General features: G+C 40.8%; 1 protein-coding gene across 4 annotated transcripts in view; it reads left to right on the top strand.

Annotated features, from left to right (window-relative positions):
• Window positions 1–21,945, top strand: part of RASSF1 (Ras association domain family member 1) — a 56,644-nt gene that overhangs the window by 26,097 nt on the left and 8,602 nt on the right. For 2 of the 4 annotated variants that reach the window (XM_054976894.1, XM_054976892.1), the window contains exon 2: window positions 4,445–4,569. In XM_054976894.1, coding sequence (XP_054832869.1) covers window positions 4,445–4,569 — 125 coding nt within the window. Of the gene's footprint in view, window positions 1–4,444; window positions 4,570–10,582; window positions 11,293–17,135; window positions 17,234–21,945 lie in introns of those variants that run through there. The other 2 variants (XM_054976895.1, XM_054976896.1) reach the window with 2 other exon arrangements.

Here is a 21,945-nt window from a genome sequence, read left to right as displayed (position 1 = left end):
AACTAGAGCAGACCCTTCTTAAAGAAGACAAGAAAAGAATATCCAAGGTATACCAAGTACTGTTGAAATGGTATACCGAGGATGAGACAGTGAAAACACAAATGGTGAAATGGGCTATAAATTTTAATAAAGAAATAACAATGGAGGCATGGGAATACTTGTGGAAAACTACAATGAAGACAACGACATGTACTAATATTAAAGAGAACATCTACAAAATGATCTATCGTTGGTACATGACACCAAAGAAGATTGCGCTAGGGAATTTGAACACTTCTAATAAATGCTGGAAATGTAAGAAGCATGAGGGCTCCCTCTATCATATGTGGTGGTCGTGTGAGGTAGCCAGGCAGTACTGGGGGGAAATAATAAGAGAAATGAGTGAAATTTTACAATTTCAAATTAATAAGAACCCAGAACTCCTGCTACTGAACTTGGGAATGGAGGGAATTCCAGCCCAACACAGGACGTTGATATTTTATATGACAGCAGCAGCTAGACTTTTGTATGCGCAAAAATGGAAAGTACAAGAAGTGCCAACTATTGAAGATTGGATTTACAAATTGCTGTATATGGCTGAAATGGATAAGATGACAAGAAAACTGAGAGATCTGGACTCAGGGCAGTTCAACATAGACTGGGAGAAGCTGAAACAATACCTGGAGAAGAAATGGGAGGTGGGAGGAAAACTGTGGCAGTTTGAGAACTACTGAAGTACTGAAGTAGAGGGGGGAGACTTTACCGGGGGGAGAAGAGATAAATGAGAATTAATAAGCAGTTAGACTAATAGATTGACATATATATAGATATATATAGGTTAACAAACAGAATATAGATAGAAAATAATTAACTATAAGGATTAAATATAAGGATTGATTAACTAACAATATTTTCTTTCTTTGGTAAGTTTTGTAAAATGTACCAAACTGAATGTCTGAAGATACAGATGAGTCAAATTGATTGACTACGTGATGAGAGTTATACAGAATTATTACAAAAAGATAGAATGAGTAATATATAGAGAATAAGTCAAATTGTTTGATTTAAATGAATGTATGATTTACATGGTTTATGATATATAGAAATATTTGAAATTGAAAAATGGGATAAATTGTTTATCTAAGATGGAAACAAAGACTTACAGTTTGGGTATACAATGTTAAAAATAGTTAAGGGTGTACTGCTTAGATTAATGGAGAATATATATTTGTTTTAGATAGAGGAATCTAATAGAAGTAAGGGAAAGGGGACAAAGGGTCGGAAAGCTGTTGGTAGTCAACAAAAGGGGGGGAAAGGGAGGGGGTTAGAGATGAAAAATTGGGGAAAATTGGATGTAAATGTAAAAATAATGGATTCTAACCCAATAAAAAATTTTTCAAAAAAAAAAATATTCCCATTTCCCAATTTCTAACCCCCTCCCTTTCCCCCCCCCATTTTGTTGACTTCCAACAGTTTTCCAACCCTTTATCCCTTTTCCCTTACTCTTTATATATTCCTCTATCTAACAAATATATATTCTCCCTTTATTCTAAGCAATACTTCTTTAACTATTTTTAATACTCTGTACCCTGACTATGAGTCCCTTTTTCCATAATGGATAAACAATTTATCCCATTTTTCATTATTTCACTTTCAAATATTTCTATATATCATAAACTATGTAAACCATACATTCATATAAATCAGCCAGTTTAACTTATACTCTATATGTTATTCATTCTATCTTCTTCTTTCTATTTTAGTTATATTTGTTTACATTAGTATTTCTATTCCCCTTCAATCATAAGTCTATATATGATATCAATCAATTTGACTCATATACAACTTCAAATAAACATATTCAGTTTGGTACACTGTACGGAATCAAAAAGAAAATATTATTAGTTAATCAATCCTTATAGTTAACCCTTATGATTAATTATTTTCTATCAATATTCTATTTATTATTCTATATATATCAATCTAATATCATAACTGCTTAGAAATTCTCTTTTACCTCTTCTCCTCCCCGGTAAAGTCACCCCCCTCTACATTTTATTGTACTTCAGTAGTTCTCAAACTGCCACAGTTCTCCTCCCACCTCCCATTTCTTCTCCAAATATTGTTTCAGCTTCTCCCAGTCTGTGTTAAACTGTCCTGAGTCCAGGTTTCTCAATTTTCTTGTCATTTTGTCCATTTCTGCCATATACAGCAATTTGTGGATCCAATCTTCAATGGTTGGCACTTCTTGTATTTTCCATTTTTGCGCATAAAAAAGTCTAGCTGCTGCCGTCATGTAAAATATCAACGTCCTATGATGGGCTGGAATTCCCTCCATTCCCAAGTTTAGTAGCAGGAGTTCTGGGTTCTTATTAATTTGAAATTGTAAAATCTCACTCATTTCTCTTATTATTTTCCCCCAGTACTGCCTAGCTACCTCACACGTCCACCACATATGGTAGAGGGAGCCCTCATGCTTCCTGCATTTCCAGCATTTATTAGAAGTGTTCAAATTCCCTAGCGCAATCTTCTTTGGTGTCATGTACCAACGGTAAATCATTTTGTAAATGTTCTCTTTAATACTAGTGCATGTCGTTGTCTTCATTGTAGTCTTCCACAAGTATTCCCATGCCTCCATTGTTATTTCTTTGTTGAAATTTATGGCCCATTTCACCATTTGTCCTTTAACTATTTCATCCTCAGTATACCATTTCAGCAGTGCTTGGTATACCTTAGATATTCTTTTCTTGTCCTCTTTAAGAAGGGTCTGCTCTAGTTCCGAGTTTTCTGTTCGTATACCTCCCTTTACAGAGTCCGAGTTATATAAATCTCTAATCTGTCTATACTGGAACCAATCATAATAAGGTGATAGTTCCTCCTGAGTCTTTATTCTGAGTTTAGATTCTTCAGTTCTAGTTATTTCTTTATAAGTTAGACATTGTTGCTCATTATCAACAGCTCTCGGATCTATCACCTCATATGGAACTACCCACAAAGGGGTTCCTTCTTCCAGATAAATTCTATACTTCTTCCAGATTATATATAAACTTCTCCGTATATAGTGATGCAGGAACATCGAGTTCGCCTTTACTTTATCATGCCATAAATATGCGTGCCATCCAAATATTTTTTTATATCCCTCTAGGGCTAGTAATTTCTTATTCTTTAGCGTCATCCACTCCTTCAACCACACCAAGCAAATTGCGTCATGGTAAAGTCTTAGATTGGGCAATTGCATTCCGCCTCTTTCCTTTGCATCTTGTAAAACTTTCATTTTCACTCGAGGCTTCTTGCCTGCCCATACAAAGTCTGATATTTTCCTCTGCCATTTTTCAAATTGCTTAGAGTCACTGATGATTGGTATTGTCTGTAGCAAAAACATTACTCTTGGTAACACATTCATCTTAACTGCTGCAATCCTTCCCAACCATGACAAATTTAGTCTGTTCCATTTAATCAAATCTCTCTCTATCTGAGTCCATATTTTTTCATAGTTGTTTTTAAATAAGTCTATATTCTTAGCAGTCAGTTCGATTCCCAAATATTTCACCTTACTTGTTACTTCACAGTCCGTTATTTCCGTTAACAATTGTTGTTTCTGCTTAGTCATATTTTTGCATAGTATCTTTGACTTCTTTTTATTAATATAAAAACCTGCCAAGTCTCCGAACTCCTTAATCTTATCTATCACTTTTGGCATGTTCTCCAATGGGTCTTCTACAATTAACATTATGTCATCCGCAAATGCTCTGACCTTATACGAATAGTCCTTTATTTTAATTCCTCGAATTTTTTCATCTTGACGTATTTGTATCATCAGGATCTCCAATACCAAAATGAACAGCAGTGGAGACAACGGGCAACCTTGTCTTGTTCCTTTACTTATAATCAATTTCTTAGTCGCTTCGTCATTCACCACAATTGCTGCAGTCTGGTCTCTGTAAATTTCCTTAATTGCTCTAATGAATCTTTCTCCCAATTGTAGCTTTTCCATAGTGGCAAACATAAAGTCCCAGCAGCTGGCAATTCTAGAAAGCTAGAATGGTGACACCATGTAGTAAAAGCCATTGCCATCTATTTTCTCTTAGAATGAGGAGGAGACAAATGGGGTGGAGCAAGACAAGGTAATGGCAGCACACTCACTGGATTGTCTGCCAGAGGATATTTTACTAAGCTCTCCTAAAACTTGCAGTTGGCCTTTTCAAGACCCAAGTTGCTAATGTGATTCAAGTACCACCCTTTCCCCTTCTCTCCCAAGCCCCTTGCTGCCTACTCAAAGTTGCAAAGACTATGTAATATGCAGTGACAGTTGATCTGCCCTTTTCCATGTGCTGGAGATCATCATATGGCACATGGTGAATCCAGGAAATTCATTTGCTTTCACTGTTTAATTCTCATGTGTTACTCTTCAGTCTGATCTTTATCACCTTCCTTTATGATCTGTCTTCATTTTACTTTTCTCTAGACTGTAAGTTCATCTGTCATTACCGATGCCGTGTCTTGATCCGACTTGACTGTAGTGGTCCCAGATATCAAGACAGTGATCAGAATGGATGTAATGAGCAGACAGTGGAAAAAGACACCAATGTGGTAAGAAAATTGTTCCAATTCCTATGCAGGCTGTAAAATACAGAAACTTCTTTACAGCTGAGGAAAATATGTCTGGAATGACAAAAAGCTCTCTAAGAACCTGTGTGATATGAACCTAGAGACCTGTAAAACATCCCACATTCAATCACCCAAGAATGGTGATGTAGCGGTTTTGGTGTCATACAGGAATAGATAACCAGATTAAAACGCTCACATAGCTATGAAACTCGCTAAGTGACCCGAGCCCAATCACTCTCTCCTAGCCTAATTTATTTCATTAGATTGTTGTGAGGATAAGATGGACAAAGGAAAATGCTCGCATGCTTCTCTGAGCTCCTTGGAAGGAGGGCAGAATAAAAATTTGATTAAAAATACATTCAGGGGCCTGATGTAGAGTGCAAGCACAATACCATTATATAATACCATCATATCATCTGTATTCTGGATGACTCTGGTCAGGTTTGGTTCAGATATGCACTTAAGAATCCCTAGTCATCTAGTTAGCTTTCCTATATCAGATAATTTAATTATTGACAAGTAGTACACAGCAGCATCTTTGGTGTGTTATAGGTATTGTACACAAGTAATGTTATTAGAGAATCTTTGCTTGCATTTTGTCCTTTATTATTGTATAACTGTACGCATTGATTAATTTGATTAATTTAATTTATTGCATTTCCAGCCTGCCCTCCCCATTAATAATGCCCACGGCATTAATAATATTACAATGACATAAAATACAATATAAAATCAGTAATACAATAAAAGATATAAAATTAAAACCAAATCCAAGCAGCAATCTGTGATGTTTAATACACCTCATCAGGAATTCATTAGGGTAGAGAGGGCAGGCTGCAGATGTCTCAGCTAAACAGCAGATCAAGGTCACAGCAGACAGGCTGACCAAGTAGCCCACCCAAGTAGCCAAAAGAAAATTTCAAAAGAAAATTATACTATCCATTACTGCTACATAGATAATTAGAGGAGAACAATTACATAAGTCCATAAAAATATCTTACCAAAGATAAGCAGCTCACAAGCAAGGAGCCCCTTCTATGAAGAAGTTCCTGATCAGTCCAGCTTCCAATAGGTATAGGTTTTTAAAATAATTTCCTAACAATAGCTAGGTGTCCCACTTGATAATGAAACACATTCTTTACTTAACTAATTATCTTATAACTTCAAAACTATACAAAATGATATGCACTTGAATATCTTAAAACATATAAAGACCAAGATGGGTAGACATGTTAGTCTGTCTGTAGCAGTGGAAAAGAAAGAGTTCAGTAGCACCTATAAGATTAACAAAATTACATAGGGTATGAGCTTTTGTGAGCCACAGATACTCAGTATCTGAAGAAGTGAGCTGAAGCTCACAAAAGCTCATATCCTACCACTAACTTTGTTAGTCTTATAGGTGCTACTGGACTCTTGCTCTTTTCCACTACATATAAAGACCGTTAGTCATTCTTGCTACTTTATATACTATCAAAGTGTATTTAAAAATAGTGATTACAAATTTCTTATACATACAAATATCTGTTGGCCATCAACCAGTATACCCCACCTCTGAACTATATCTTTGCTTCTGTGAAGTTGGACATTCTTGCCATTCCTGGACACTTCTGCACCTGGGCCTCAGCACATAGTATCCACTTATGTTAGCAGTCCTGCCCCTTCTCCTTATTGCAAGGGAAGCTTATAAACCTAAAATATCGTAAGCTGTTTTTTCATGTGCCTTAAGCACATTGCACTGCCTGGCTGGGCAGGATAGATGCCAATGCCGGCTAGAGTCGGAAATTTACCAGAGGGTGTGTCAAGCTGACTAGCTGCCCCTCCCCACCCCAGAGAACCACTTCTTGCAGGAGTTCCTGCAAATCTCATCAACACCCTTCCGTACCTTACTCACCCCTTTTTCCTAATCTAGGCTATTCAGAGACCTGATAAGACCTCCCGTCCAGCAGTCACGGGACATCAAGTACTTTTCTCACCAACAGTCCCTCCCAGATATGCTTAATCAAACCTCCCCTAATTTATTGTTTCACTTGCAGACAAGTCATCAAGCTATTGTTTCAGGGGCAGAAGACATAATTCTGCCCCAAGGCATGTTTCACAGTATAACTGAGCTGCTTCAAGTCCTATGCTGTGGGTGTTCTGGAGATATCCATGCACCCTCAGATTATGTCTGAGTCCTCTCTTCTCCTTCCTTGAGACACTAGCCGTCCTTGCTACTACTTCTTCAGACCTTCTCTCCTTTTAAGACTGGTAAATATCACCCCATCCCAATTACTCTTCCCATTTCCTCCCTGTTTTCTAGTTAGCTCTGTATGTAGGTTGTGTGTATTCTCTCTGTGTTTGCTCTTTTTGCTCTGTTATCAAAGAAACCTTTCCTGTTTACTTGAGAGTTCTCTAAGGGGATGATCCTAGTATATATTGATGGAAATCCTGCAATTACCCCCTCTCGTTGTGTATCCTTGAATGCTAATTCCCCCAACTAACAAGGAAACCACGCCCATTTATGGTAACACTTATATGGATTAGAAAAAAGGCCGTATTATTGTGTTACTCCTTTCTTTCTTGCCTCTGTCAAAGGCTATTCTTTTCTGGGTCTCTTGACTCCTTTTTCAGTGTGTTTCACTGACAGGCTAAGCCAGCTGTTTCTGTTGTGCATTGCAGAAACATCCTAAAATATTCAGGAATTCCCTTCAGTGAGTTCTATTGTTTCTTTGTGAAATATGCACTGCCATGTTTCTATCTTATCTTAGTGTAGTGATAGACATGTTATGGATGATGGTGTTATTGTTGCCTTCTTGAAGGAATCATCCTATTGGAGCACTCTTTCCTGCCCTCAACATACATAGCAATTCATTTGCATTTTCAATACAATCTAAGATTTAACAGAAGAAAGGAGAGGGTCATAATTTTCTTTGTAGTCCTATGTAGTCCTATGTTGGTGCTGCTCTCTGCAGCTGGAACTAGATATTAATGCCTCCCCAGGGGAAGAATGCATAAAGGGCAGGGACTTAAAAATGGGAGCCCTATCAGCCCAGCTGGGATTGCCCACAACATTTTGCCATGTGCTGGACTAAACAGTTCTGTCATTGAAATTCACTGCTTAGCAACAACATTTATAAATTATTCCTATGACAAACAGAAATGCCTGGGCACACACATATGGAGAAGGGGGGGGAGAGAGATTCTTGATTGTGACCCCAAGAGGCAGGGTATTATAAAAACAGTATCTTCTGTGTTCTTCCATCTTTCAACTGTCACTATGCCTTGTCATTTAATTTAAACCGCCTAATTCCTTAAAACCTTTCTTACCCAGTTTCCATTCACTGATGTTTTCATGACCTTAAAAAGTGACAATCTGCCTCAGTGAAAAAGGTAGACTATAAATAATGTAAATAAATAAATAAATAGGTGGAGTGGCCACAGTGCGATTCTTAGTTAGGGCAGTCTGGATTTAATTCTCTGACTCACAACAAATTTTTATTGTTAGATGTATTCATGCAATAGAATAAGGCTGCATGTGAGGGACCAATTTCTCAAGAAATGTATATAAAATTTCTCCATAAATAGTAAAGTACTGTAGTGGGATGTTAGATGAACTAGAACAGGGGTCCCCAATGTGGTGCCTGTGGGCACAGTTGTGCCCACTGACACCTTTTCTGGTGCCTGCCAAGATTTTTTAGAAAGTGGATGGGGCCAGGTGGGGCTTTTCCAAAGCATGGCTTCTGATTGGCCATTGGAGTACTGATTGGCTGTGCAGATTTTTAAAAACCTTGCTTTGGCAGAAACTACTTCCACAGCACAAGGAATCTTCACTGTAGGGCTGAACGAAAGCTGTAGCAGCCATTTCATGACAGCCATGTTGTTGCTGTGCCCATCACTGTCAGAATTCCAAATGTGCCTGCAGGCTCAAAAAGGTTGGGGACCCTTGAGCCAGAACCAGTGTCCCTGATGAGTCAGGTTTCTTCTTTCTGGAAGTTTACACAGGTAGTATCCAAAAAATGCTGACTCTTATCAGAAGTCCAAAATAGTATTGCCTTCTTTATCATTTCAAGATCCTGCTACCTCGTTCCGCTGCTTGTGTAGACCAGACCTGTGAGACCCTGGAAGTTACTTATTTTCACAATGCTTTCATTTATGGTCCATAAACTAGAAAGAATGGAGGGTAAGCAAAGCAGTTGCTTAGAATACTACACAGTATTTATATGCTGAATCAATGGGAACTGTAACAGAAAATCACCATAGATACTTCGTATTCTTTGTAACAGAAAATCACCATAGATAGTTGTAGGTCATTTGTATCTACTCAGGAGGGGTGGGGTTGAGCTGAGTCATCCTGTGAGAGTTTCCCAGGGTGTGGAATGCTAATGGCATTCAGGATACAGTGAAGCCTCCCGCCATTAGCATTCCACACCCTGGGAAACTCTCACAGGATGACTCAGCTCAACCCCACCCCTCCTGAGTAGATACAAATGACCTACATCTTTCCCACACTGTGACACTGAGAGATCCCTGTCTTTTGGTGCTACACCTCTGAAGATGCCAGCCACAGCTGCTGGCGAAACGTTAGGAACTACAATGCCAAGACCACGGCAATACAGCCCGGAAAACCCACAACAACCATCGTTCTCCGGACGTGAAAGCCTTCGACAATACATCACCATAGATACTTTGTATTCTTTATAGAACAAGTTAATTGCTCTCTAGTATCTTTCACTAAATTTTTGTGGAGGAAGAGAATTTCATGAAACCCTGGTTCCTTGCCCTATGCCACTGTGTCCCTGATCAATGGGAGGTAGAACTAGCTGGCTGTTTGAAGGCATCTGGCACGTTGACAAGACTCTACTTCCAGACATCCATAGCTCGCTCTTCACTGTAGCTACTTGACGACTTGGAGTCTCTTTTATGCACTCAGAGGAAGAATATAAATCCACGAGTTATTTCATTTCATAATGATAGACTATTACTTACCTCCTAGCCAAAGGACTGAATAGTAGGGAGTAGGAATAGAAGGGAAAGGACAGACTTCTAAACAGAACCTAACTTACAGTGTAACACTGTGTGGAACCCTCATTTGGAAGCTGAAATTTTGTGCATCTGGCCATTGCCTGATATTTTCTTGTTTATGAAGGTTGGATTCAGGTCTAAACTGGCCACTAATCTGATTGTCACGGAGTCTAAATGATTCAAGATTGTGGAGGAAAAAAAGAGAAGGAACAAAATTAGTTCTTCGTTGCTTCTTTTTATTGATGTGCATGGAAGAAAGAGGAAGCATGACTGCCACTCTTCCCATACATTTCTAGATCTGGAGGAGAAGGAACAAAAATCTAATGTGTCAGAAAATGTGGGGTTTGATTGGTCTAAAAGAATTCCAACTAGTGATTTACTGGTGAGCTTTCTACATTATAAGCAAAAAGAGATGGGAGTCTTGTGAGCGCAAAGTCGACTCTAGTCCGTGAAAACGTATGCAAAGATAGGCTGTAAATAAATAGAATTGTGGCTTCAATTCTGAGCTACGTATGCAAGAATAAAATTTTTATTATGCCACAAGACTTGTTTGTGTTAGTATGTTAGCAAAAACAGTTCCCCCTCTGGAAAAAAGACTAGGGCTACTAGAGAATCCTATTCCTTCAGATACAGAAAAGTGGAAAGGTTAGTTGGGGGGGGGGAGTGTTTTATAGTGCCATCCTTAGTCATACCCCTCTAAGCCCATTGACTTACAAGAGTTGTAACTCTGCTCACAAAGGCACTGGAAGTAAACAAGGATGAAACGTGTTTCAACAGCACCTACTTCCAACTAAGCAGACTTAAGAATGCTGCCAAACGGACCGATCCTAAACGTGTAATACTCGGTCGTAATTGCCTAGGGCGTTTAAGGCTTCCGGCGTCTGATGGAAGATTTACTGGCAGGATGTGGCGGAGGTGGGCCTGCCTTTCTGAGAGGACTTGAAAGGCGGGCTGAAGAGAAAGCGATCAAGTCAGCGTCCCTCCACCTCAGCACAGCTAGTTTGGAGATGAAATCACCGCAGCCGCTCATAGGGAAGGGAAGGGAAGAAGCTCCGCCGCCCAGGGCGGGAGATCTTTGCGGGGCCCGGAATCCAACGGCCAATCAGGCAGGCGCTGTGGCGTGTGTATACGTTTCAATCCCAACGGCTGCCAAAGGGGGCGGCGGGCGTCTCCCCGCCCTCCGCGTTCGAGCAGCGCTAGCCGGACAGAGAGCGAAGTGGTTGGGCGTCTCTTGGTCGCTGGGTTCTGGTTGCCGGAGGGGTTAGCGCGGTTGGGAGCGGAGGCAAATTGGGTGTCCTCGAGCCCTTATTGGCGGGGCCTCGGTATTTAGAAAACTGGCTTGAGCGCCGGTTTCGCCAGAGTGAAAAGAAGCAGAAAGGAGAAGGCAGTGGCTGGGAGAGAGCCGGCGTGGCGCAACCTCTCCACAATCGCTTGAGCTCGGTCCTCCTTCCCTGCTGAGAGAAACGCGACTCTTTTGGAGGTCTCGCCCTTCGGACTTCGGTGAGAGAGGGAAGCACCCTCCCTTCTCCCTATTCGAGCCTGCGGGGCATGAGCGAGTGTGACGCGGCTGCCTCCCCATCTTTCGAAATGACCTGGAGCAGCACCACCAGCAGCGGCTACTGCAGCCAGGAAGACTCCGACTCAGAGCTGGAGCAGTACTTCACAGCCCGAACCTCCTTCATCCGTAAGCCCCACAAGGAAAAGGTGAGGAACTCGCGTCTTCTGCCACCGCCACCCCAGTTCACTCTAAGGTGGCCACTGGAGGCTGTTAATAGGATTGCGCTACCCTTTCCCACCCACAGCACCTTCTGATAAACCGGATTGAATCCCACTCGGTCCTTCAAGCTCTTTCCTAGCCCCCTGCACTGATCGAACGATGATAGGAGAGGTGTAGTATTTCCCACCATCCCATCCTCGCTTTCTGTCTTCTGATTCGGACTTCCGCGAGATTAAGGTTCGAGGAGTACGTTTGATTGGCCCACGCGGGACTGCAGATTTTAAAAACTCCATTAATGGAGTGAAAGGGTCAAAATTCTCTGGAGGGCAGGCCAGGAAAAAGAAACCGACAGGCAGCATATAGGAATGGTGGAATGGGAAGGGATGCTTTCGCTTATTTTTCCATCCTAAGGTTGGCTCGAAAACGGGACCAGTTTTGCCTGTCCGCTATTTCGGCTGTCAGTGATGCCATAAAAGGAACTATGATTTGGGGGGAGAGAATCACTTTATAGAAAATGACTTGAAGCACCTACAGAGGAAGTGTAGTGGTGGATTGTTGTTTTCCTGCTGCAGAGACAGAGCTTTTTTGTTTTTTTAAAAAGTGCCAGCGCTCATATTTATGAAAGTGCCAATTTCCATCATTTTCCCCTCAGGACTTGGGGAGTCCCCCCAAAAGGTGCGGGTGTGCAGTACCCGAGACCACCATCTCAAAGCCCTGTTGAGAGAGAACATGGCAAAACGGTGGCCAGAAAAATAAAGAAGAAATTATGGTGGTAGCTCAGAATTGAAGCCACAATTCTATTTATTTACTTATTTATAGCCTATCTTTATTATGAAGTTTCAAGGTGGAATGCATAGTGTTACACAATAATAAAATATTGTGAGACATCTAATAAGCAATGCATAAAATTATTAAATTAGAAATAATAGAGAAATAGCAGAGATGATGTGTCAGAAGAATGGTAGGAATGTATGTAGAGTAAGAAGCATCAGCAAAGCTTTGCTGAAGAGCAGGGGTTGCCCATGTGGGGATGAACAGAAAGATGCAGGTCAGTACAGCAACTGATAGCAACATGACCCATGTATTACATTTGCATGAATGTGTTACCTTTCTTTTCTCCTCCCTGTAGTGAATGTATACAACAGAATTGTATACATTCAACAATGTATACATTCAACAATTGTATACATTCGAATTGTATACATGTCAACAAAAATTGCTCTCTTCCTTGATGATATGGTAACCATGGCCACCCCACAAAAACTATGAAAAAAAAAGAAATACACATTATGTTGAGGAACAGGCTAGCAATAATGGCAGGTGTGGGATTTTGGTTTGAAGAGGGGTCTGCATCTACAAGGCCGTATGTGAATATGGTATTTTAACAAGTTTCATTCAGGAAAATGAATGAATGGTCATTTGGTGGCAGAATGTAATGAGACTGCTTGATGTCATTATCCACACTCATTTTTAGTTGGCTAAATCCTATAGTCCATGGTTATGAAATATTTCTTCTTGTGGTTTTAAATGTGTTCAGTTATTTTGTGGGTGGATATTCACTAATTGATAGTTCAAACTATTCTTCTAGCTAGGTCTTGAACTTTCCTGTTCTTCTACTGTTTGGATCAAGGCAATTTCAGGGACAAGAACCTGTTTATATTTATTGGTGGGAAAGATAATTGTTCTGCATTCTTATTCTGGAATAAAGTTTATTTCTAGTTTTGCCAGTGACTCACATGCTGAGCTTAGTGTAGTTATTTCACCTCTTGGTACCTCAGATGTCTGCCATTTAAATGGGATGGGTGGGGGATTAAAGGATCTGTGGGAAATGATAGTTGTTAATGCTTGTTACAGCTGGTGCATTTCCCCCCATGTTTCCACACAATGTCATCCTGCACAGACAATGAACTGCCTGTTCTTTCCTTTAAAAATCTGCTTTATTTTATCTGTAAAAATTGGTATTTCCTGGGTGGAAAGTTGTTGGCAAGAGCAGTTTTTTATGTCTCAGGGAGAAAGAAGTAATTGTAGGACTTGTTCTGCTAATCAAAAAATGAAAAGCGTAACTGACCAAGAGAATTGCCTGCCTTCTAGACAGAGGGAAGAGGCTTGTTGAAGGCTATGTAAATATGAGATTTTTTTTAAAAAGGTGGTTACTCCTATCTCCTATAGGAGTTTAAAAGGTTTAATGGCTGACACCTATTTTTAAAAGGTGGTTACTCAAGCTCCTTTTTCACTCACACCTCAGCCTGCCCTTAGGGGAGGGGGTCATTAGAGGTGTCAGCAAATACATGAAGGTATTTTTAAAAATCTTTTTTAAAGGTACTGCATTATTTCTGTGCAGTGCTGCATTACCTATGCACCTTAAAACACATTAAAATGGGGTGGGTGGAGTATCCTGCGGGTGATACAAGAACATGGGGGGGTGGGTGTGAATGAGTGTCAGGTGTGAAAGGGAAAATACTGCTGAAAATGGAAAGAGAACAGATTACCCCAGGCTGTCTGGAATTGCCGTTGCAAGGGCAGTTTCATACAGAATCACATCAGCAATCAGACTACCACAAAAGTGTAGAAGTACCCATGATTTCCCTGAAAATAACAGTATCTGTATCTTCTTATGCTGGAGAAATATTCGGAACCAGTGCTGAAAGAAATGAGTGTGGACTCAAACCTGCCTAGAAAACATGGATCCAGTGAGGTGGAAACCTTGTGTTTTATCTCAACTAGTAGCAGCTTATTTATATATTCATGGGCATTTAAATTCGTCCTGTCCATGATGGTACTGCATTGAAAATGTATTGAAGGAAAGTTTAAAAAATGTTTTTTATGTATCAATAAGGACAAGGTATAACTGACATTCAAAGTACATTTGGAGAGTCTTAGACAGGTCTTATACAATAGGTATGGCTGCCTAAACAAAACAAAAAAAGATCATTAAACTACTTGTAGGAACATTAAGTAGTATAAAGGCAAGGACTGGCATATATTAAGAGCAGATCACATTTCAGGTAGGATGTTCCAGAAAGGGCAAATTCTTCAAAGTGCACTCGCATATGTTGCCCAGTGCTCCTTGTGTGCCAAGAAAGAAAACAATCCACTGGTTATTGTGAAACCAGGAACTGTTGAGCCTGCCAGAGGATTCAAAGGCTGTGGACATCCAGGTGCAAGATGCATCCAAAGTTGGTCTGGGCTTGTCTGAGGGATGACAGCTATTTGGAGCCTTCTCTAGAAGGGAGTATAAACAGGGTGCTTTCACCTGAAAATGAAGTGCCATTTAATTTTAATTTATTTATTTGTATGCCTGCAGGTAGGGGTGTGTGAGTGAGAGAGTGTCTTTATCCCATGAGTTCCATCTGAACCTCATGTGTGTGACCAATGGATGAAAGAGGATGTAGAGTCAGCAGGCTCTTTGAGATATCAAGAGAATGAGATATTAGTCATCTGTGACTAAGGATGATGGAGCAGGGTTGTAATACAGCCCATCTGCATCAAATGGCAAAGACAGTAGGAAGAAGAGAATAGAGAAGGAAAAAAAGTTGGCAGTGGATCAGAGAAATATCTGTTAACTTACAAATATAAGAGGACTCAGACCTGAGAACTGGAGGTTGCACTTCTGAACCTAGTAAAATAACATTGGTTATACATTCAACATAGTGGCTTGGGAGCAATTAAATGGGCCTTAGTGTACTGCAAAATTCCATTAGTGATGTGTTGAACACTTCCAGAAGGGATATGTGCCACTTGTCTGAAATGTGGAATTCTTTCAGTTAATTCCACGTGGACAGCTTGACAGAGGAGAGAAACAGATTGCTAGAAATAAGGCAGAAAGACTAGGGTTTCATGAATGCTGCTGCCTCTGTTCTTTAGCCAAAGTGTATGGCCAGTACACAGTTAAATTTGTCTAAATCAAAACATGTTTTGGAAGGAGTTTAGACGTACTAATCAATCATCTGTTGCTGTTTTAAGACCTGTGTGGAATTTTTTCATGGAAGCTTATTTGAAATTCTGGAAACAATAGTTGAACTGTTTTTGAAAACAGTATGCATTATATATGAACACATGAAGTTTACGTTATGATCATTGGTCCATCAAGGTTAGTATTCTATACTGGGATTGACTGTAAGCAGCTCTTTAAGATCTCTGGTGGAGAGGTGCTTCATATCACCTACTATCTGATTCTTTTAACTGGAGATGCCGGGAATTGAACCTGGCACTTTCTGCATGCCAAGCAGATGCTCTACACTGCGCCATAGCCTTTCCCCAAATGTTCAACCAGACTATGATGAACTCCATTTATTTTCATTGTTTCTGTATATATAATGTGGTATTCCAACGCTATTGCAAGGTGTTGAAATAGACGCCATATATACCTTGACAGATAACCACATCCTCTAAGTTTGTTATATAATGGGACTGATTTTCTTTGTCTTGTAAACAGGATGCTAAGTGTTCTTCACTATTTGCCTAGCTAAAATAACATTCTTCCTATCCTAGCTAGAGCCATCTTCCCCTTTTATGCTTGTCCCACCCTTGCAGACTTCCTCTTGCTTTTTTCCCCACAGGATACAGCCACTTCCCATTTTCCTTCTTGGATCAGATATTTGTGCATAGGAAATATTCCCCACCCTGTTACACCCAGCTTCCCAGAATCCATCCACAGTCCAGGTTTCACTGGATTTGTCAGGCTCTGTAAATTGTTGCATGGCAGATCTATTAATAGGCAAAGTATTCTTCTGCTGAATTGCCTGCTACAGGGGCTATTATCTGTAGTTAACTGATGGGCAATAAGTAGTGGGAATTGCTGACCACAGCAGCTCTCAAGGAAGTGTGTACCAAGTGAAAGGGGGAAAGGGCAAATGCCAGCTTTCTCCTAAACACTAGCCCAATAAAAAACAAATTATGTTCCTTAGGATTTTGTGCAAATGGGATTTGTGCTGGGATTTGTGGGATTTTCTGCTGGGGTTTGTGGGATTTGGGTGTTTAAAGGGCTGTGCCACTTGCAAGTGGCAGTAAAAGTTTAAATGGCCATTTCCCCAGGGAAATGGCTGTTTAAACTGCCCTTTAATACAAACCAAATGAACCAGTAGACCAGTTCGTGGAAGTTCGTGGAAACAAGCTTCCACGAACCAAGCTGGTTTGTGGGTTTTTTTGGTTCGTATTCAGGTTCGTGCCCATCTCTAGTGCTACCCATTGGTGAGCTGTAGTGGTGGAGTTGGAACTTGCTGAGATGAGAGATATTCAAGTGAAATGTCAGCAGCACAAGAACTCCTTGGGTATTTAAATTATCCCCACTTTGGGGGATTGTCTACAGGGTCTCATGTGGCATATTGATTGCCAGTGCCTTTCTAACACATGGCAGCTATGTGGCTTCCATGACTTCAGCTAAATAAATACTGATTTGCTAGATTTGCATCCCATCATACCTCCCAGAAACTCAGAGCAGTTTTTTCCTCACAGAAATACTGTCACATAATTAAGGTAGAGAGAGCGAGAGAGCAGTTTTTTCCAAGGCTATCTATTAATTTATAATTTGGCAGGGATTTGAATCCAGGATTAATGCATACAAATCCAGCACTTGAATCACTGTACCATACTAATTCTATAATAGGACATAAATCCTTATTTTGTTAAATTTGAATGATATGCAGCTCTAGTATATTATACTTTACAGTGTGATTGCAAGTTTCTGCCTGAACAACTCTGTGGGGAAATGTGAGCTGTTTCTCCTGCTTCTATTTACTGTTGCAGTGGGAAAGGAAGTGGTTCCCAGTAATCTCTAGAGACTTTTGATTGGTTTGTGGTGATCTCATCTGGATTTCCCCGGAATCTCCCTTCCCCCATCAAAAAGTGATGTAAGCAGGAAAGCAGGCTGATGCAACAGGGAGCAACTAACTTCTGCTGAAAATCAGTGAAAGAGGAAGTAATTCAAATGTATGTGGGAAATAGTTCATAATATTTGGTCAGTGTGTTTTACATGTTCGTACAGCAGCTGCAGGGTACCTATTCTGTTTGTGTGGTATGTTCCTGGCTTTCACCTGGGAATATAAACTTAATTGTCAAATCCTTACATTAATGGTTTAAATGTGTTGGTTTGCTCACTGTTGGGGTTCTTAAGATCATTAAGGTGAAATGTTTCTCTGCCTGTTTTAACAAAATGGACCACAGATGATTGCCCATTTATTCTCTATTAAGATTGCTTCTTAGTCACATCTGCAGAAAGCTGCTTGAGGTTAATATAATTTTTTTTAAAAAAAATTAAGCGCTGGTGCTATGTATGGTGACTGAATGCATGTTTGAACTATCTCAAGATCCTCAATGCAAATGTCAGCATCATAGCTTAGTTTGAGATGTAATCATGTTGAATTATAAAGTAAGATCTGCATGAAATAACCATACTCACATAGGGTATTGTTGGAGCACTGATGGAACCCCTGTGAAAGTTTTGTCAAGAATTTATACTTTCATTTCTGCATGCTTTGTAGTAGGGAACTTCAGGCCTGGAATAAAGAATGCTAGGATCTATAACTGTCATTTTCTGTATATTCATAGCCACTTGAAATGTACACATGGCTAAAAGATGGCACATTTTAAAAATTACACTGAAGTAGCATTGGTTCCATTCAGTTCCAGTACAAATTTGTATTACATTCCCTCCACACACACACACACAAATACCACAATACCTCATCTCACACATATCTTATGAGCAGTGGGGCGGGGGGGGGGAAGTGTGCTTTAATTCTGAAATTACTGTTATATATTCTACATTTCTGAAATGCCAGCCTTTACTTGAATAATAACACCTAGCCTGAGAGTCTGAAAAGTTTGCTAAGTATTTTGTATAACTTTTTGGTCATTATCCTAGCAATGTTTCAGGGTTTTTTTATTCTAATGGGTCAACTTGGCTGCAAACATTAGGCCAGTTAACTTTAAAACTTTATTTTGGGGGGCCTTTTTCATTGCAAAATCATTAATTATTCCACAAAAGTTCTTTTGCGGTCAGATGGCTAGGTGGCTTTAACCATTCTTGCCCCATTGTTGAATGCCTACAGTTTTTGATGAGTGCTAGCTTGCCAAAACATCTTTCAGCTTCTGTTGCACTCACAGGCAGTGTGCAAAAAACCCCATAGGTCTATGCACACTTCACTGAAAATTAGTTGCAATAATTTCTTGTAAATCTCATTTAATAATATAAAGAGGGATAGTTCATATTCTTTTCCAAAAATAGACTTGAATATTTTTTAAGGTGCAATATTTCACTGGTCTCCCAATCAGGCAGAGACTGCCAAAATTCGAATTTGGAGATAAGCTGTGAGGCCTTTGCGAGCTTTTTTGCTGATAAGATCTTGTCTCTCCGCCACAACTTACTGGCCACAGTTGACACAGTACGTGAACTAGAGGCCCCTTGGCCGTCTCCGGGGCGGATATTTGATCGTTTCAGCCCCCTTTTCGGGGAGGAGGTGGACAGGATTCTGCAGGTGGTGTGGCCTACCACATGCCCCCTGGACCCGTGTCCGTCGTGGCTGGTAAAAGCCAGTGTTGACGAACTACGGAATTCCTTGGAGGCGATTGTAAACTTGTCCTTAAGCTCTGGAGTTTTTCCTAGGGTGTTAAAGGAGGCTGTGGTATGGCCTCTTTTGAAGAAACCATCATTAGAGCCCAACGACCCACTCAGTTACTGCCCGGTCTTGAACCTCCTGTTTCTGGGTAAGGTGGTTGAGCAGGCTTCCGAGAAACAACTGCAGAGTTTCTTGAAGGAGACCTCGGCCCTAGATCCCTTCCAGTCTGGTTTCCACCCAGGACATGGGGTGGAGACTCTGCTTGTCACCCTCACAGACGATCTCTGCAGGCATCTGGATCAGGGTGGATCGGCTCTGCTGATTCTATTGGATCTTTCAGCAGCATTCAATATGGTTGACTATGATCTTTTGACCCACTGCCTTGCCGATGTGGGGATTCAGGGGACAGCGCTGCAGTGGCTAGTCTCCTTTCTCTGTGATTGGGGACAGAGGGTGGCACTAGGGGAGAGGCTATAGTCCGGTAGGCCACTAGTTTGTGGTGTGCTGCAGGGAGCGATACTCTCCCCATTATTATTTAATATCTATATGCACCCCCTTGCCCAGTTGGTGCGGAGTTTCGGGCTTGGATGTCACCAATACGCGGATGACACCCAGCGTTATCTGTTGTTGGATGGCCGGCCTGGATCATCCCCGAATGCCCTGGAGCAGGCTTTTGAAGCCGTGGCTGGATGGTTGAGACAAAGTCAGCTGAAACTGAACCCTACGAAGATGGAGATCATGTACTTGAGTCATGGAAGTATGGATTTGGGACCCCGGCTTCCTATACTCGATGGGGCAATGCTTACACTGGCTCCGAGAGTTAGGAGCCTGGGGGTGATTCTTGATTCCTCCCTGACAATGGAGGATCAGATTACTGTGGTTGCCAGGTCTTCCTTTTATTATCTTCAACAAGCCAGGCAACTTACCCCCTATCTATCATCCCACGACTTAACTACAGTGGTCCAAGCAATGGTCACCTCTAGGCTGGACTACTGTAACACACTCTACGCTGGGCTTCCCCTGAACCTGATCCGGCGGTTACAACTGGTACAGAATGCGGCAGCGCAGGTCATCGCCGGTACACCGGGATGCATATAACACTGGTATTGCGCCAGCTGCATTGGTTACCGGTGGAGTACCGAATCAGGTTCAAGGTTTTTGTACTAACCTATAAAGCCCTATGCGGACTGGGACTGATGTATCTGCGGGACCGCCTCTCCCCATATGAGCCCCAGAGGGCTCGAGCGATAAACATCTATTAAAGATCCCTGGCCCTAGGGAGGCCCGCCTGGCATCAACCAAGGCCAGGGCTTTTTCGGTCCTGGCCCCAGCCTGGTGGAACGCTCTGTCTTATGAGACATGGGCCCGGCAAGATTTGTTAGCATTTCGCCAGGCCTGTAAGACAGAGCTGTTCCGCCAGGCATATGGTTGATGCTAGGCGATGCCCCCCGCCCCCAGTCGGGGGGAATAAACTATATTCCCTCCCATCCTATGTCACCTACCATCTCCCACATATTTTTTTGGTAAAAACGCTTTGGAGACAATGAAAAGGTGATCGTCTAAATTATGTGCTGCTATGTTTCTTGTTTCTATATTTATATAGATGTGGTATTTTAAACTGTGGTATGTAGTATTTTATGTTTTTAATGGTAATAAGGGTTTGAACTGTGTAATGTGTTTTAAGCCTTGTTGTGATCCACCCTGAGCCCGCTGGTGTGGGGAGGGTGGAGTATAAATTGAATAAATTAATTTCACAAGGAAAATATCAGAAAATCTGTAAGATACTTCTGAAGTAGACATTTAGAAGCTTCTTACAGGTCCCCAGGATAGAACTGAAAAGAATGTAAAACAAACATAATTTGTTGCTTTGAATATATGCTCTGAGGCACAGACGACATCCAAAGTTGCATCAAAGACATTTCTACTGAATAAAGACTCTGGTTCACCAGATATTGTAGGACATGATTCCTTAGGCTCAGATTTCTTATCATGAAATAGTTTCTATTTCAGGTATCTCTTCTTTGGCAAATGTGCCAGAATTCCTATGCCTTATATTACAAGATATGCTTCCTGTAGAATTTTGGGTTGTTTTATATATATTAATAACTGTGCTTCTATACTGCTCTTCTAGACAAATTAGTGCCCCACTCAGAGTGGTAAACAAAGTCAGTGTTGTTATTATCCCTGTGATACAGCTAAGGAGCTGGGCCTGAGAGGAGTGGCTTATCTAAGGCCACCCACCTAGCTCATAGCAGTCGCGTGATTTGGACGAATAGAGTTCTGATTCATAGCCCAACCACTTAACCGCTATGTACAGTAGCTCTTTTCTTCAGTAATATCGACAATGAGAGCTACCTCTGATTCAAGATAGATTCCTCTGGCTTGTAAAATCTTGCCTCTGTCCTCAGTACTTGAAAGAACTTTGTACCAAAAGCTAGCCATCAAAAGACATACAAATAAGCTGAAATACCTTTTCAGTGATTCTACCTATGATTGCACTTCATGTGTCAAGTTTAACTCTAGAGCACATTCCAGTGCTTCTAGGTTACATGGAAGATGCTTTGTCAGTGAACAGACAGCACTTCTAGAATATGTCTGAGCGTGGAGTGAGAGGTGAATCCTATCTGTTATAGTCTTCCACTTCACAGGACTAGCAATGAAAAAGTTGCTGAAAATGAAGTGTTTTAGTACAAGCTGAAGCAGCATTAACACCTACAAGACTGAGTGAATGAGAATGACTAGGAGAGTACACACCAAGCTCATTTTAGGACACAATGCAGGCCTGAATGCCTTTTATTTTCCCTGACATGTCAGAGTCACCATCAAATCCTTGATTTCTACTGTCATCCAGAAGAACAATGTGATACTTCAAACCCATTAGCATTTCAGGTATCAGCTCTCCTTTTAAATTCAAAGTTGATAAACTCAAGAAACCTTTCTTTAATGTTAAATGTACTACTGCCTTTGTTGTGAATGACAAATTGCAGTATTAGCACATGTTCATGCATAGAGGTGTCAAGAGTAGAATCACATATAATAAAATAATAAATGGCGTTTTCTCTCTAAGTATGGCTTTCTGCACAC

Source organism: Eublepharis macularius, chromosome 4 (assembly GCF_028583425.1).
Source record: "Eublepharis macularius isolate TG4126 chromosome 4, MPM_Emac_v1.0, whole genome shotgun sequence".
NCBI classification, from domain to species: Eukaryota; Metazoa; Chordata; class Lepidosauria; order Squamata; family Eublepharidae; genus Eublepharis; species Eublepharis macularius.
Note: the sequence above shows the minus strand (reverse complement) of the source record. Positions and strands in the feature narration are given on the sequence as shown.